Here is a 14,463-nt window from a genome sequence, read left to right as displayed (position 1 = left end):
AACATTGTGCTGAACCCTGGCTGAGAATTGCTGCCACACGGTGGATGGTAACAGCCAAGTGTTGAGTGACTGAGCACAAAGTATTCACTAGCTTGATATAGCTTAGGAAAGAGGCAGCACTCCCTCTGCTACACCAAGGAACTGCAGCTGAACCCCAGTGTGTGCTTTTGCATCCCCCAGAACATGGGTAGGCTCTAGCACCATTTCCCTCTGTGGCTTTCAGGGCACCATCTTGGCAACCCCTGCACTGAAATGAGGCCCCTTCAACTCCAGGATCAGCACTGCCTTTCTCTCCCAGTAGCTCCATCACACTCTTTTTTAACTAGCACCTACCATCTGAAAGCAAGCAAATTTTCACAAGTGCTTCTGCATACAATCACCTTCTACAGTAACAGGCCCAGGGAGTGAATAGACCTGAGCAGAATAACACACACTAATGCACATCTCCCTTCCTTGCCCTCTTTGCTTCCTCAGCTCTCTGGAGCATGCTTCAGTAAGAGCTCATAGACCACAGGATACACCTTGCTGCAGACAGCAGTGCTTCCTTAGGACAAGGTCTCTCACCCTCCCAGACTTTTGCCAAAAAGGCTAGCACAAGCCTTACTTCTTTTTTATATCCCCCAGATCCCTTTATCAGGTGACTTCCTAATAAGGGAGTCAGCAGCTTCCTGTCTGGAAGCAATGACCAGGCAGATAGCAAGGGAGCATCACCCTGGAGGTGATGGGGGAAGTGCTGGGTGCTATGGGTTGACTAGCAGTACCTGCTTTTCTCCAGCCTGCAGACAGTGCAGAGGTGGGGTAACCAAGCCTCTGACTTCTCAGACTAGTCTGCTAGAGTGGGGACAACCTCCGCATTTCAAGTGAGGGGACTATGTGTGGATGCAACTAATGTCTGAGGCAAGCTTTGAGTAGTAACTTAGGGTCAAAATACAACCAAAACCCAGGTGGTTTTAGCCAACCAGTGCTGTCTTATTGCCTCATCTTTTATCCAATTACCCTGATAAGCATCACTTGGTTAAGAAACCCCACAGCCTTCTTTAGGATAGCAATTATCACCTCAACTTCCATATTTCAGGAGGAAAAAAAATCCTTTCATGGAGCTGTCACCTGGTAAAGCCTCAGTGAGAAGGGGGTGATGTAACAGTGGAATTCCAGGGGTTGTATTTATCTGCATAGGCCCAGGATTGAATAAAAGCTATGCACCTCCCCACATCATGTGCTTATCTGCATGGAACAGGCAGCGTTCACATTAAATCCACAGCACTGTCAGCGTGTGGGGCATTAGAACCACCAAGCTGACTAGTTCTCTCATTTTCAAAGCTCAGAGCAGTCCTGTGATGGCTGTAAACCCCTCACCATCTCTGATGCTGATCAGTATGCAGTTAAACAGAATACAATTGCATTACAAAGTAGATAGCAGGGCCCAAAAATGCCATGCTCTTCAGCCATTTGTGCTCTTACTGGCTCTTTGCATATCGGTTGTTTGTTATAATTCAAGCAACAGGCAAGAAACTTAGGACTGGCCTTGAGTTAAGTGCTGAATTCATATGACTGCCTATGTGACATGCATACAAGCCAGGTGTGCTATAGGAGGGGAGCAAGTTTGGGAATACAAGGAGTTTGGAGATGTCATAAGGCAAAAATTGAGGGGTCCTACTCCCCTGCTCTGCACTGTACCCCAATTCTAGTTAAAGCTTCTACCTCATTTCACTGTGAAACCAGACCCTAGAGAAAAGGCTACTGGTCTCCCACTCCTCCCTGTAGGGACACGGGGAATGTCCTGGCTGGCAAGTCCAGCCTTGGGTTTAATTCATTCCCACCTTGCTAGCTTTTTTGTTGCACTTCAGCTGAGGGCAGGATCTCCCTCTAGGGAGTAGCAGGGCAGTTCACCTCACTGGAAGGTGAGATGGACAGAGCAAACACAAAAAGCTGAGTCCATGCCCTGGGAGGAAGACAGCATGGTAGAGACTGCGTATATGACATTCTGCCTTTGCAGCCTGTGCTGACCCCGCTGCCTCAGCTTAGCTTTAGACACTGCACTATAACAAGCAAGATCTGCTCCTTGAAACACAGCTGCACTCAATGCCCGTGCTGCAGAGATAGGGGCTTGGCAGGTCATTGCCCATTCAGTCACTGCAGCAAACAGGATCCAGACCACAGCAAGCAGGGTACAGGGCCTCCATATGGGGTGCTTTAAGTACATCACATATACAGAGGGTCTATAAGCTTAGTTCAGTATTTTGCAGGGCATCAGGAGGCCAGGGTGCAACAGTAACAATTCTGCAGCCTGTTCTGGATTGCATCAGGCCCCACACAGCTTTGCAGTGACTTCAGATTAAATCTGGTGATAAGGATGCAGTGGTCTACAGAACAAGAGGGTCACCAATGATCCTTAGGCCCAAAATGAGTACTACGGTTTTTCTGTCCATCCAACCTGATCCTCATAATTGCAACTTTACTAGCTTCCAAAAACAAAGGAACTGGGTCAAGGCAATCAAGGCTTCATAACACCAAGCTAAAAAAGGATGGCTGGCAATTGCCACAGAAGAAGCAGGATTTGTTTGGGACTATCTTTTCATGGACCAACCACATAGCAAAGTAGTAATCCCTGCCCAATTCTCTTTTGCAGTGACCCCTTCATTGATGTAACAAGGTGAACAGAAGGAATTACTCTATCTGGTAATGAGCTTAGGCTGTATTAGCTTCTTTCCCAGACATGAGGAAGGGCATTTCATGACTAAAGGTCTGTCTACACCTCTCTCCACTGTGCAGTTGGTCCAAAGAAAGCATTTCAGAACAGAACTTCTTCTCCCACATTGCATTACTGTAGCCTGGACAATCCATACTGCAGTGCCATAGGAACAAGTGTACAGGGACCTGCATACCTGAAACCCTGCACCTAGCACAACCCTTCAGCACTGGGCAGCAACAGGACATCTTACCATCTAAGTTCATTTATGTCATCAGAATTAAGATAAGGATCAGCACTGACATGGACACAATTTAATACAAAGAACAGGACATCTAGAGGTTGCAAGAGGACTGAAAGGCATTGGGAACACCATCTAGAAAAGGCTTAAGGGGAAAGGCAGGGAGATACTGGTAGGTGTGTGGAGGTGGTGGAAGTTTCACATGACCTGGAAAAAGATGTTCCCTCCCCAACCCCAAAATAAACTCAAGTTTCCACTGCTTTGAAGCCAGGGGTAGGGGGGTGGTCTGTTGGCAAGAGCAACGGTTTTCATGAGATAAGGGGCAGGAAGTGGGGAGGTGAGACAAGACATAGGTTCTAAGTCTCCATGGTAACCCACTTTCTGATCCCCTTGAAAGTGGGGCAGAATAAAAGCTTGCTGGCTGGGTAGAGGAAGTGGGGCTTAGTGAGTCCTCCTGGAGAAACAGCTGGGAGCCCTGATGCTGGACGGGAAGAGTTCCCCAAAATGACTTATACACAAGTATTAAAATGAGGTTTATTGGGGAAGGGGGTTATAGTGAATGGGGGGAGGCAGCATCCCCTCCCCTATCACGGAACAGAATCTGAGTCCATAGCGAGCCAGCTCCTTGCTCTCTTTAAGCTGCACATTCAGAGCACAGGAGGAAACAGGATCCTGGAAAGAAGACAGAGGGGAAGTGAGTTAAATGAGTCACCAAAGATGAAGGATGAACATCCCTGTTCTCCCCCCCACGTGCCAGGTGCTTTTTAAAGTCTTCATAGTTTCATAGTGCTTAGGGTTGGAAGGGACCTAAACAGATCATCAGGTCCGACACCCTGCCCTGGGCAGGAATGAGTGCCAGGGTCATAACAACCTAGCCAAATATCTGTCCAGCCTCCTCTTAAAGACCCCCAAGGTAGGAAAGAGCAACACCTCACACTTGGGAGCCCATTCCAGAGCCTGGCAGCCTTAACTGTAAAGTAGTGTCTCCTGATGTTCACCCTGAACTTTTTCTCTAACAATCTGTGGACGTTATTCCTAGTAACCCCCGATGGTGCCTGGGGGAACAGAGCATCCCCGAATTCCTGCTGATCTCCCTTGGTGAGTTTGTAAATGGCCACCAGATCCCCTCTCAGCCTTCTCTTGTGGAGGCTGAATAGATTCAGGCCCTTCAACCTCTCTTCGTAGGGCCTGGCCTGCTGCCCCCTGACCATGCAAGTGGCCCTCCTCTGGACCGTCTCAATGCTGGCCACATCCCTTTTGAAGTGTGGCACCCAGAACTGGACTCAGTACTTCAACTGCAGCCTGACCAACAACGCTGCATTGAGGGGAAGGATCACCTCCCTGGACCTGCTTGTGATGCATCTGTAGATGAATGACAAGGTGTGGTTAGCCTTACTGACCACTTCTGCGCATTGGTGGCTCATGTTCATCCTGGAGTCAACAATGACTCCAAAATCCCCTTCTGCCACTGTTTTGACAAGAGGGGTGTTTCCCAGCCTATACGTGTATTGCTGGTTCCTTCTCCCTAAATGCAGTACCCTGCACTTGTTTGCACTGTACCTAATACCTTCCTCAGAGGCATTAGGTATTGGCTGCAGCTCAGGCTGGGTATTGTGCCTGGGCTATGTCAATGCTCCTAGAACTTAAGCCTGGAGGTTCCTGGCTTGTGGGTTTTGCTCCTCCACTCATGCCCCTCTGTGCACGGTCAGCCTGATCAACATATTTGGAGTCAGGAGGCAATTTTACCCCATGATCAGATTGGTACAGACCATGGGTTTTTTTGCCCTCCTCTGTAGCATGGGATGTGGCTCTCTACCTGGGTCTCTCAAGCATATTTTAACAACACGGCAGCAACAGCAGATTGGCCACCACATTTTCCCTGTGGCAGAATAGGGTGCCATGTCTTGTGTTGTGTCAGGGTTGACTGTGCAGTTTTCTAAGAGGTTTGACAATGGACTTGTATAGGATGGTTTGGATAGGGATGATCATGCCTCAGGCAGGAGGTTTGACTAGATGACGCCTGACTTCTCTGATTCTACGATCCCACACAGTAAAGAAACCATAACCCCAATCTAAGAACCACGTAAGACTGGAAGTCCTCCTATACCTCCTTCAATTTGTTCCCCCTTTCTGGATTTTTATTCTTAACTGAAGCCTACCCATTCCTAATGTATAACACTACTGTCCCAGAATGTCAACCCACAGCCACTTAGCTTCCCGATAAGCCTACAGGGCTGCACCCATGAACTCCACAAATAACTTGCCCTCCAAGTGTGTTCCCCTCCCCATTTAGTCTAGCAAAATGTCCTCATGCTTCCATCAGATTAATTTATTCAAGCCTAATTCTCCTGCCTGGGTGAAGCCAGGGGTCCCAACTGCTGCTGCCTTGCTCTAACCTGGCTGTCTTCACTGGAAATAAAAGGATGGCCTCTTTTAGGCATTGCAGCTCAGTGTGAACAGCCCACTGGCAAACTCCCTCCTCAGGCTCAGTACCTTACGCTCTCTGGGTCAGCCGACAAAATTGATAACAACAAGGTGCAGGATGGTGTTGGCAAAGAGGAAGTCAGCGAATGCCCGTTCTGGCGAGATGCCCTGGAACTCCCCTTTGTTCTGTGGATTGATCTGGATCCTCAGACAAACTGGGTGGGTGACAGGGAAAGACAAAGAAACAGTGTCAGACAGCTGTGTCTAGGAAGAAAGACCACAGCACAAGTCAGAGGCACTGTATGGGATGGGCCTGATTTAGTTACCCCCCAGGACTGATGAACCCGCGCAAAGTCCTATGACACAGACCACTTTGGGATAGGGCTCCTGTGGCGGGGCTGGGCTGGCTCAGCCCTGAGAAGGAAGCAGACTGTTGTACTGAAGGGCTACAGAAAACCTGCAGAAAAACCTGGGGCAAGAGGGCAGCGGGAGCAACCTGCCCCTATTTTAAGCAATGTCCTGACATTATCTCTGTGACATCTGCCCCAGGAAGCAGAAGACAGAGTAAGCGAAAGCCCCATGACGCAGATATACAGTTGACTGTACATCGTGCTCAAAGAGCAGCCCGCAACAGGTTGACATCCAGCTGGGAGGTGGCATTGTCCAGGTTCCCCAGGGGCTGCCCAGTGTCCATTAACAAGCCTAACAACAGGATCCAGAGCATGCTTAAGTGTGCTGGGGTGGGGGACCCTGGAGGGTGCAGGTGGCTGCTGGCCACAGGTTGCCACCCCCTGCAATGGCAAACAGCAAGGGCCTCAGGCTGCAGCAAGAGTCGGGAGGGGAGAGTGTCACAGGCAGGGCAGATCACGGACCCCAGGGTCACACAGGGCTGCCCAGAGTTCAGGGTTAGCACGGGGACCCCAGGGAAAGGTCTGCAAGGAAACGGGGTAGGGCGAGGGTGGTGACCCCATGAGGGCAGAGGTCATGCAGGATCGGGTCACACAGGCGCGGGGGGGGGGGGGAGCAAGATCCCCAGGGGTCAGAGATCACACAGGTAGGGTCAGGGTCAGGGGTCGCGGCCCCTCACCGCCCAGGATGAAGCTGCCCACGGCGGAGATGAAGCCGCTGAGGAAGGAGTTGAAGGGGAAGGTGCCGACGCCGAGGCAGTAGCCGAACTGCAGCGCGCCTGTCAGCAGTACGTAGAGCAGGTAGGCGTCCAGCACCTTGAGGCGGCTGGGCGTGCCGCTTGCGTACTCGGCCAGGAAGCGCCGCACCACCGAGCCCACCGAGCCGCCGCCCGCGCCCGGCCCCGCCGCCGCGCCCGGCCCCAGCCCCGCGCCCGACATGGCCCCACGCCCGCTCTAACAGGATGAGCTGGACGGAAGGCGGCGGACACGAGCCCTTCCGGGGCGCCGCGCCTGCGCGGGACCGGCCGAGGAGACTACTTCCGGGTTAGGGAGTTGGGCGCAGGCGCACTAAAGTGAGTTGGGGGTGTGCTTGTGCGCTGCGTTCGCGTCACTGGAAGAAGGGAGGGATGTGTGATTTTTGAGGGGGCACAATTGGGTTAGATTGCGCTTGCGTGCATACATATTGTATACGTTCATGCGCACACCTATACACACACGTACATATCCTGGACATACGCATATAGGCACGTCTCTATATACGTAACTTACACACACGTACACGTGTAGGTCTCCAGCCAATCAGAAGGGAACTTACGCTGTTGCTAGGCAGATTTGGTAGCGGAGCAAGACGTGGGCAGGGGGACGGGGAAACGTGGCACCCGCTCCCACCGAGGAGGGTTCCGGGCACTTCCGCGCCCCACAGCGGCGTGTGCCCCCTGCCCTGCCCGCGGGCACCACGACGCGCCCCCAGCAGCGTGACGCCCTTGAAGGCACCGTGCCCCGCCTACAGCTCCACTCCGGGCCGCCCGCCCGCCCTCCAACCTCGCCCATTCATGGCACCAAGCCCCGCCCCTTTCCCACGCTGGCCCCGCCCCCTGCCCGGCATCAGCTGTGCCCGGCTGGCGCCCGGCGGCGGGGTGGGGTGGGTCATGGAGGAGGATGCGGAGGAGCAGTGAGTCTCTGCGGGCCTCCTAGCGGGGTAGGGGGGTGGATGGCGGGGGTCCCTGCGCCCTGCCCCGGAGTAGATCCCTCTGCTCCGCTCCGGGGTAGGTGGGCTGGAAGGGGAAGGGAGAAGTGTTAATGGCACTGCTTGTGTCCATAGGAGGGGGGAGAAGGGGAGGGGGTGTTTGGGACGGGGCTGGGTCACGGCAGTTGCGGTGGGGAAGGGGTTAATGTAGGCAGCGCTGGGCAGGGATTTGCTGACAGCTGATTGGCTGGCTGGAAGGGCAGACAGCAGCAGAGCACCCCCAGACTCCACCTTCAGTTGCCTCTTGCCTGTGGGGAGGGGGAGGGAAGATTCCCCCCCACCCCGAGTTGGGGGCATAGAGGCAGCTGGTGCTGGGGGATGACTCAGCACTGGGGAGCGTGAGTTGGCGTCTGTTCCGGTTTGCAATCAGAGTGGGTGTCTCCAGCGCCCTTTACCTTGCTTTGGCATGGCAGGGCCCCCTCCCCCCGCCCTCCGGGTCTGGCCATGCTTCCCCTCATCCCAGACCTCCCCTCCCCTCCCCTCCAGCAGATCCTGCCAGCTTTCGGGCTTGGAGAGGGCAGCTCTTGTTGAACAGAGCTGAACAAAGCTGTTTATGGATTTCTCTCCCACTTCTCTTGTGCAAATCTTAAATTAGCACAGAGCAGGACGAGAGGTCAACAAATGCGGGCCGGTGGGAAAGGGCCAGCGAGCTGAGAGAGAAGGCCTGTCCTGACAACAGCTGGCCTCAGGTGTGTCAGGAGGGCCAGAGCAGCAGGGCCTCCTCGGATCCCAGCCGCTGCACAGAGTTTGGGTCCTCAGGCTTTCCAGGAAGCCCAGGAATGTGTCCTAGATGTTTCTATAGTTGCCACGGCTGAGGGAGCAGAGTCCTCGTCTTTGCTGAGAACTTGTCTATCTTTGAAAAGTTTGCCTGGAAACTTTTTATTCCCCTTGCCATGAAGCAAACGCACTTCAACAAGATTCCCAATTACATAAGCAGACATTCAAATACTGCAAGGGCAGGGGGGGCGGGATCAGGGAAACAAAAGGCTTTATTCCCTTCCTGGAGGCTTATTGACCCTGCTGTCCCCTTCTCAGCATATTTATTTTGTGTAAAGCTTTAATGGGAGTGGGCTAGGGGGAGAGGGGGGCAGGCAGATGGATGCTGCTTCATGTGTTGAAATGGTTGGAGTAGGTTGAGACTGTGACATTTCCTGGGCGGTGGGAAAGCTGAATCCCTGCCCAGCAATGCATGGGGGTAGTGGGAGTGGTTCGACCTCAGGAGAGAAACTCCCATGTCTGGAAGGTCCCTGGTCTCTGGCCTGACTAACAGCCCCAGTCTCCTGGGTGGCAGAAGGGAGGGGTCTCCCACCTGGGGGTGACTGTTGAGGGGGTGAGGAGGGAAGATAATAAATCCCAAGGAGCTTTAATGGTTTGGGGCTGGGAGGGGTGTTAATGAGGTTCAAGAAAGCAGGGTGGGGGGCAGGGGCATGCTTTGGAGCTTGGGAACCCCTGGATGTGTTTTGATGGCAATGGGACCCCCCCAAACCTGAGGCCAGGGAAGGTTGCTGGCACTGCGTCTTCCCCCTTGGTGATGATGGGGGATCTGTGGGTGACACCCCAAGCTGGGGGGTGTCGCTGATGCATGAAAGGAGGCTGAGGTCCCCCAATGCCTCTGCTTATGTTTGTCCATCCACCTGACCCCATCCATCCTTGGCCCTGTAGGTCCCAAGGCTGGCTCAGTGGCTGGCTCCCCGCCTGGCGCCCCACGTCCATGTCCCACCTCAAGAATGTGGAAGCCCGGATCATGCAGTGTGAGTGTCCCCCTTCCCCCTCAGACAGGGATGGGGGCAGAGGAGGGAAAGTGCCTCTGAAGATGCCATCTCCAGCTCTCTCTTGGGGGCTCTTTTTGGGGTTCCTCATAGGGTGACTAGTAGTGGGGAAGCTGTGAGCTCTATGAGTGCATCAGGTTAGGACTGAAGAGTGGCGAGAGGTGGGGGGAGCATGTGGGCCTGGCAGTCTGCAGCTAGGGCTTGTGGATGGGGAGGGGATGTCCTGTGGGAGGACTGGAAGTAGGGCCTGGGCCAGGCTGGGCAGGGGTCTGTGGGACCAGGGATTGGTGGTGGGGCCTGAGGTGTGCCCTCTCTGGAGGGGTGTTGAAGGAATGCCTGGAGGCATCTGTCTCCCAACAGGGAGGTTGGTGAAGGACCTGGAATACTCTGGGCTTTGGCTTTAGGGGACCCTTCCTTCATGGGGGCAGTAGGCAACCTGGGGGGATGAGGAGAGAGCCCAGCATTGGACATTGAAAGACTGCAGGACCTAAACCTGTTCAGCCTTCACAAGAGAAGGCTGAGGAGGGACCTGGTGACTGTCTATAATCTCACTAGGGGGGACCAGAAGGGTTTAGGGGAGACACTCTTTCCCCTAGCGCCCCCTGGCATGACAAGGAACAATGGACACAAGTTATGGACACTCCTAGGGAAGTGGTTCTGGCTCCTATCTTGGGGATCTTTAAGAAGAGGCTTGAAGACTACCTGGCTGGAGTCATTTGAGTCCAGTCTTTTCTCCCGCCCAGGCGGGGGGTCGGGCTTGAAGATCTACAAGGTCCCTTCCGACCCGACTTCTATGATTGGGTAGAGGGCCCTGGGGGCAGGTACCTCTATGGTGTTGGGCACTGGGCAGCAGGATTGCCTATAGGGGGTGCCAAGGGTAGGCAGAACTGGAGCGATTTGGGACAAAGGGCTGGGATGTGGAAAACATATTTGGTGGAGCAGCAGCAATGGGCCTGGAGGAAGAGACCTCACAAAGGGCTAGGATGAAGGAAGCCCTCTGTAGGGGGCTGGGGTGAGGGGGCCCAGGCCTGGCTGATGCTCCCCTCTGCTTCTCCTGCTGCATCTCACAGGCCTGCGGAGCCCATTCATGGGGCGCTACGTGACACTGCCAAACCGAGAGCGAATTTGGACTGTGTCTCTGCGGCCGGAACGGGATGAGGGCCGGACCCCGCTGGTGCTGTTGCATGGATTCGGGGGTGGCGTGGGGCTCTGGGTGCTGAACCTGGATGCCCTGGGTGCCCGGCGGCCCCTGCACGCCTTCGACCTGCTGGGTTTTGGGCGCAGCTCCCGGCCACCCTTCCCCCGTGATGCCCAGGAGGCTGAGGATGCCTTTGTGGGCTCCATTGAGGCCTGGCGCCAAGAGATGGGCCTCAGCAGCATGATCCTGCTGGGGCACAGCCTGGGCGGCTTCTTGGCTGCCTCCTACAGCCTGCAGTACCCTGAGAGGTGAGACACCCCTGCATTCCCCTGGCTATGGGCCACCACACCTAGGCCAGGAGTGCCCTTGTCCAGCGTCATGTGCTCCCATGCCTGCTATGGTCTGTGTTTGCTGGAGAGAGGAACCCAGGCCCTCTGCTTCCCCAGTGCCATTACAGGGGGATGTATCGGGAATGGGGCACCTGGCCCCCTACCCCAGAGTCCTGGCACCTCGAGGGGAATCCAGCCCCCTTGTCCTGTGTTTGGGGTCACAACTCTGTGGGGTGTCAGGAGTGACATGGGCACCATTACTGCCCTGGGTTGGGGTTGCTGCCTGGGGAAGAGTGTGGTGTGGAGGTTGGGGTCATCCCACATCTCCTCTTCTTTGCTGGGGTAATGAGGGAGGGGACAATAGAGGCTGATGGGAGAAGGTCATGATGATGGAGAGGGGTCGCCTCTGATCCTCTGTGTGCTTCCTCTTTGGCTCAGGGTGAAACACCTCATTCTGGTGGACCCGTGGGGCTTCCCAGTGCGGCCTGCTGACCCCAGCCAGACCCGTACTCCCCCTACCTGGGTGAAGGCTGTTGCTGCTGTCCTTGGGCGTTCCAACCCCCTGGCTGTGCTGAGAGTGGCTGGCCCCTGGGGTGAGATGCTGTGGCCAGGGGGACTGGGGACAGGGCGAGGGAGCTGTATCTTGAGGTCAGGCTTGCCCCCAACCCCCTTGCCACATGGACAGACAGCCTCTCTGTCTGTCTGTCTGTCCATCCAGGCCCTAGCCTCGTCCAGCGCTTCCGGCCTGACTTCAAGCAGAAGTTTGCAGAGTTCTTCGAAGATGACACCATCTCTGAGTACATCTACCACTGCAATGCGCAGACACCCAGGTGAGGGGCTGAGGTTCAGGGGCGGGACTTGAACCCTTGTGGTAGCTGTTGTGCTGCCAGCTTTCAGGAGGGGCATGGGATGGGAGCCAAAAGTCCAGGCTAGTGCCCCAAGGACGTGTCCCAGAGCCTGGCAGGGCTGGGAACCCAGGTGTCTGAGGGACAAGGGACCTCAGATCTAGTAGGGGCTGGGGAAGGGGCAAGGTGATGGGATGAGGGACCTAGGTGTCTTGAGGAGCAGGTAAATGCACTTGCTAACAGGACTAGAAACCCAGGTGTAAGTGGGACAAGGGACTTCTGCACCACTAAGATGGACTGGGGGTAAGGTCCTGGGCGGCAGGTGTGATGTTGCTTCAGGGAGGGGCAGGAGCAAGGCACAGACAGGCCTGGGACCCCAGTTTCTGGGTGTTTCATAGTTTCATAGTTGGAAGGGTCAGAAAGGATCTGAGCAGGTCATCAAGTCCGACCCCCTACTATGGCAGGAAAAAGTACTGGGGTCAAATGACCACGGCAAGGTGATTGTCTAGCCTTGTCTTAAAGACCCCCAGGGTAGGAGCCAGCACCACTTCTCTTGGAAGTTGGTTCCAGATCCTAGCCGCCCTCACAGTGAAGTAGCGCCTCCTGATGTCTAACCTGAATTTACCCTCTGCCAGCTTGTGACCGTTATTTCTAGTCACTCCTGGTAGTGCTCAGGGAAACAGGGATTCCCCCAGTGCCTGCTGGTCCCCTCTCAGCCTTCTCTTGTGGAGGCTGAACAGGTTCAGGTCCTTGAGTCTCTCCTCATAGGAGATCATGCAGGTGGCCCTCCTTTGGACCCTCTCAATGTTGTCCACATCCCACTTGAAGTGCGGGTTCCTCCCTGTGACCCAGTGTCCTCCCACTGTTCCTCCCTGTGACCCCATGGCTTCCCCCCATGTGGCAGTGGTGAGGCAGGCTTCAAGGCCATGACACAGGCACTGGGCTGGGCCCGTCGCCCCATGCTGGAACGGATCCACTTGCTGCCACTGGCCCTGCCCATCACGCTCATCTATGGCGCTGAGTCCTGGATCGACACCAGCACTGGGCGTCGGGTCAAGGAGCTGCGGCCTGACAGCTATGTCCAGCATCTGGTATGGCATGGGGGGTCGGGGCTGGGGGATTTAGGAGTTGGGGTAGGAATGGGGAGAATGGGAGGGCCAGGAGGGGCTGTATGACGGGGTACATCTACCACCCCTCTACCCGGTGAGAGGTGTGGGGCCGCCCAGTGGGTGGGAGGGCTGTAGTGACTGCTCTTCTGACTCTCCTCCCTTCCCCTTGGCAGGCCATCGCTGGCGCCTCCCACCACGTGTATGCCGACCAGCCAGCTGCCTTCAACGCAGCTGTGCGGGAGATCTGTGATGCTGTTGACTGACAGGGGGCAGACCCCAGATTGGAGCAGGAGACATGGAGCTGAGCCTGGCCTCCCCCCTTGCATTGTGAAGTGGGCCTCCCCCCTTGCATTGTGAAGTGGGCATGGGTTCCCAGCATCCTCTGCTGTGCGGGGCTTTGTGCCTGTTTCTTGGCCTTATTCCCTCCCTTTTATTTTATTTCCTTGCATACTAATTTGACCCCACCGGGGTGGGGGGTAGGATGGGCAATGGTTCCTCCCTCTGCTTGTAGAGGGGCAAGCCTCAGTGTGGGGCACTGTGGGACATGGCTTTGGAATTTATCCCCATAAGGGGGGGGGTATAGGCCCCAGTCCCAGGCTGGCAGGTAGCCTAGGACTGTTAGGATAGAGGGGTTTGGTCTATCCAGGGGGATCCACCTCTGAGGCCAGGGGGGTTCATGGGTGGGATATGGGGGTACCTTTGCACTTTTTGGAGGTCCAGCACTGATTTGGCATCCCGTTTTTTGTGGGGAGCACTGCTATAGGGTTGCTTGGCCTGGCGATGGGGGCTCAGCACAAGGGCTACAGCAGCTTCACCCTTTAGCAGGCACTGGCCCCATCCTGGCACAGGTGAGCAGGCTCATGGGGGTCAGAGAATGAAGCATGGGGGGTCTCCATTTGACGGGGCAAGGAGTGGGGTGCCTGCCATGATCCAGCCCTGTATTGGGACTGATTAGTTGGGGGTGTCAGTGAATGGTGTACAAAGCACAGATCCTCCACCCCCACCACCCAATGGCGGTGATCCGGCCCCCTGGCAGGATGACTTGCTACTTTGGAAGTGTGGGGTGGGTTCCCTACCTCCCTACCCTCACTCCCCTGCATGCCTTATGCCTTGCTCACAGGATTAGCACCTTTTCCCTCATGTGCCTTGTGACTGGGGCCCAGCTATGGGTCAGGCCTCAGAAACACAGATGTGAACTCACATCCTTGCAGTTGTGGTGGGGGAGGGCTGTTTATTCCCCCCCCCCACCACCCTCAGTGGTGTTTCCTAACACCCTTTCCGCCCCACTTCACCCCCCAATATCTTTCCCCCATGCTGAGCTGGGCAGTGCGCCCAGCTCCTCCATGCCCTGCCCTCTGCCAGCTTCCAGTTCCTGTGGGGCTCAGGGGTCCCTTGGCTGGGCCAAGAGGGTGCCATGGTGGGGACAGGGGTGACACTGCAGAAAAGCACAAAGGCTGTTCCCCTCCTCCCAGGGATGGGTGCAGTCACAAGGGCAGCACATGCGTGATTGCAGTTGTGCCTCTGGTGCCATATGAAAACTCCATTCATGGGGATCAGGACTTGCCTGCTCCCATTCAGACCCCCCTACCCTGCTCCTGCTCTACCCTGCCCTGCAGTGCTTTGTATAGGGACTAATGTGGTTTGTACTAACTTTTCTATGTTAATAAAGAAACCTGGAAAAATCCAGATGTGTTTTGGGGGCAGGGGGTGTTTGTGTACTAGAGGGGTAGGGGGTGGCATGAGGAGCTCCATGCTGGAAAATGCT

The 14,463-nt window shown here is 55.4% G+C and overlaps 2 protein-coding genes across 4 annotated transcripts; one reads left to right on the top strand and one right to left on the bottom strand.

Annotated features, from left to right (window-relative positions):
* Nucleotides 1-3,450: 3,450 nt before the first annotated feature.
* Nucleotides 3,451-6,761, bottom strand: DAD1 (defender against cell death 1). The gene is made up of 3 exons (XM_090054331.1): nt 6,442-6,761; nt 5,424-5,569; nt 3,451-3,602 (listed from the first exon to the last, which is right to left on the bottom strand). Exons 1-2 carry the CDS (start codon nt 6,698-6,700, stop codon nt 5,439-5,441), a joined length of 390 nt encoding a protein of 129 aa, XP_089910457.1. The 5' UTR covers nt 6,701-6,761; the 3' UTR covers nt 3,451-3,602; nt 5,424-5,438.
* Nucleotides 6,762-7,103: 342 nt separating this feature from the next.
* Nucleotides 7,104-14,384, top strand: ABHD4 (abhydrolase domain containing 4, N-acyl phospholipase B). 3 transcript variants are annotated; one of them, XM_090054225.1, is made up of 7 exons: nt 7,104-7,433; nt 9,171-9,259; nt 10,348-10,723; nt 11,183-11,337; nt 11,463-11,574; nt 12,494-12,680; nt 12,872-14,384. In XM_090054225.1, the coding sequence occupies exons 1-7, from the start codon at nt 7,315-7,317 to the stop codon at nt 12,959-12,961; spliced, it is 1,128 nt and encodes a 375-aa protein (XP_089910351.1). In that variant the 5' UTR covers nt 7,104-7,314; the 3' UTR covers nt 12,962-14,384. The 3 variants fall into 3 exon arrangements, with proteins under 3 accessions (XP_089910351.1, XP_089910352.1, XP_089910353.1); XM_090054226.1 differs by lacking the exon at nt 7,104-7,433 and adding an exon at nt 7,678-7,879; XM_090054227.1 differs by lacking the exon at nt 7,104-7,433 and adding an exon at nt 8,005-8,197.
* Nucleotides 14,385-14,463: the final 79 nt, after the last annotated feature.

Source organism: Crocodylus siamensis, chromosome 6, assembly GCF_052110815.1.
Source record: "Crocodylus siamensis isolate JL-2025a chromosome 6, ASM5211081v1, whole genome shotgun sequence".
NCBI lineage: Eukaryota > Metazoa > Chordata > Crocodylia > Crocodylidae > Crocodylus > Crocodylus siamensis.
The sequence above is the reverse complement of the archived record's forward strand: the minus strand, read 5'-3'. Positions and strand labels throughout refer to the sequence as shown.

Excerpts from the sequence above, each read along its gene's own strand:
- DAD1 (XM_090054331.1), bottom strand. The coding sequence starts at position 6,700 with ATGTCGGGCGCGGGGCTGGGGCCGGGCGCGGCGGCGGGGCCGGGCGCG. Across the intron at positions 5,570-6,441 it reads GGGCAGCTTCATCCTGGGCG|TTTGTCTGAGGATCCAGATC; the intron begins GTGAGGGGCCGC and ends TCACCCACCCAG.
- ABHD4 (XM_090054225.1), top strand. The coding sequence starts at position 7,315 with ATGGCACCAAGCCCCGCCCCTTTCCCACGCTGGCCCCGCCCCCTGCCC. Across the intron at positions 11,338-11,462 it reads GAGAGTGGCTGGCCCCTGGG|GCCCTAGCCTCGTCCAGCGC; the intron begins GTGAGATGCTGT and ends CTGTCCATCCAG. Across the intron at positions 11,575-12,493 it reads TGCAATGCGCAGACACCCAG|TGGTGAGGCAGGCTTCAAGG; the intron begins GTGAGGGGCTGA and ends CCCATGTGGCAG.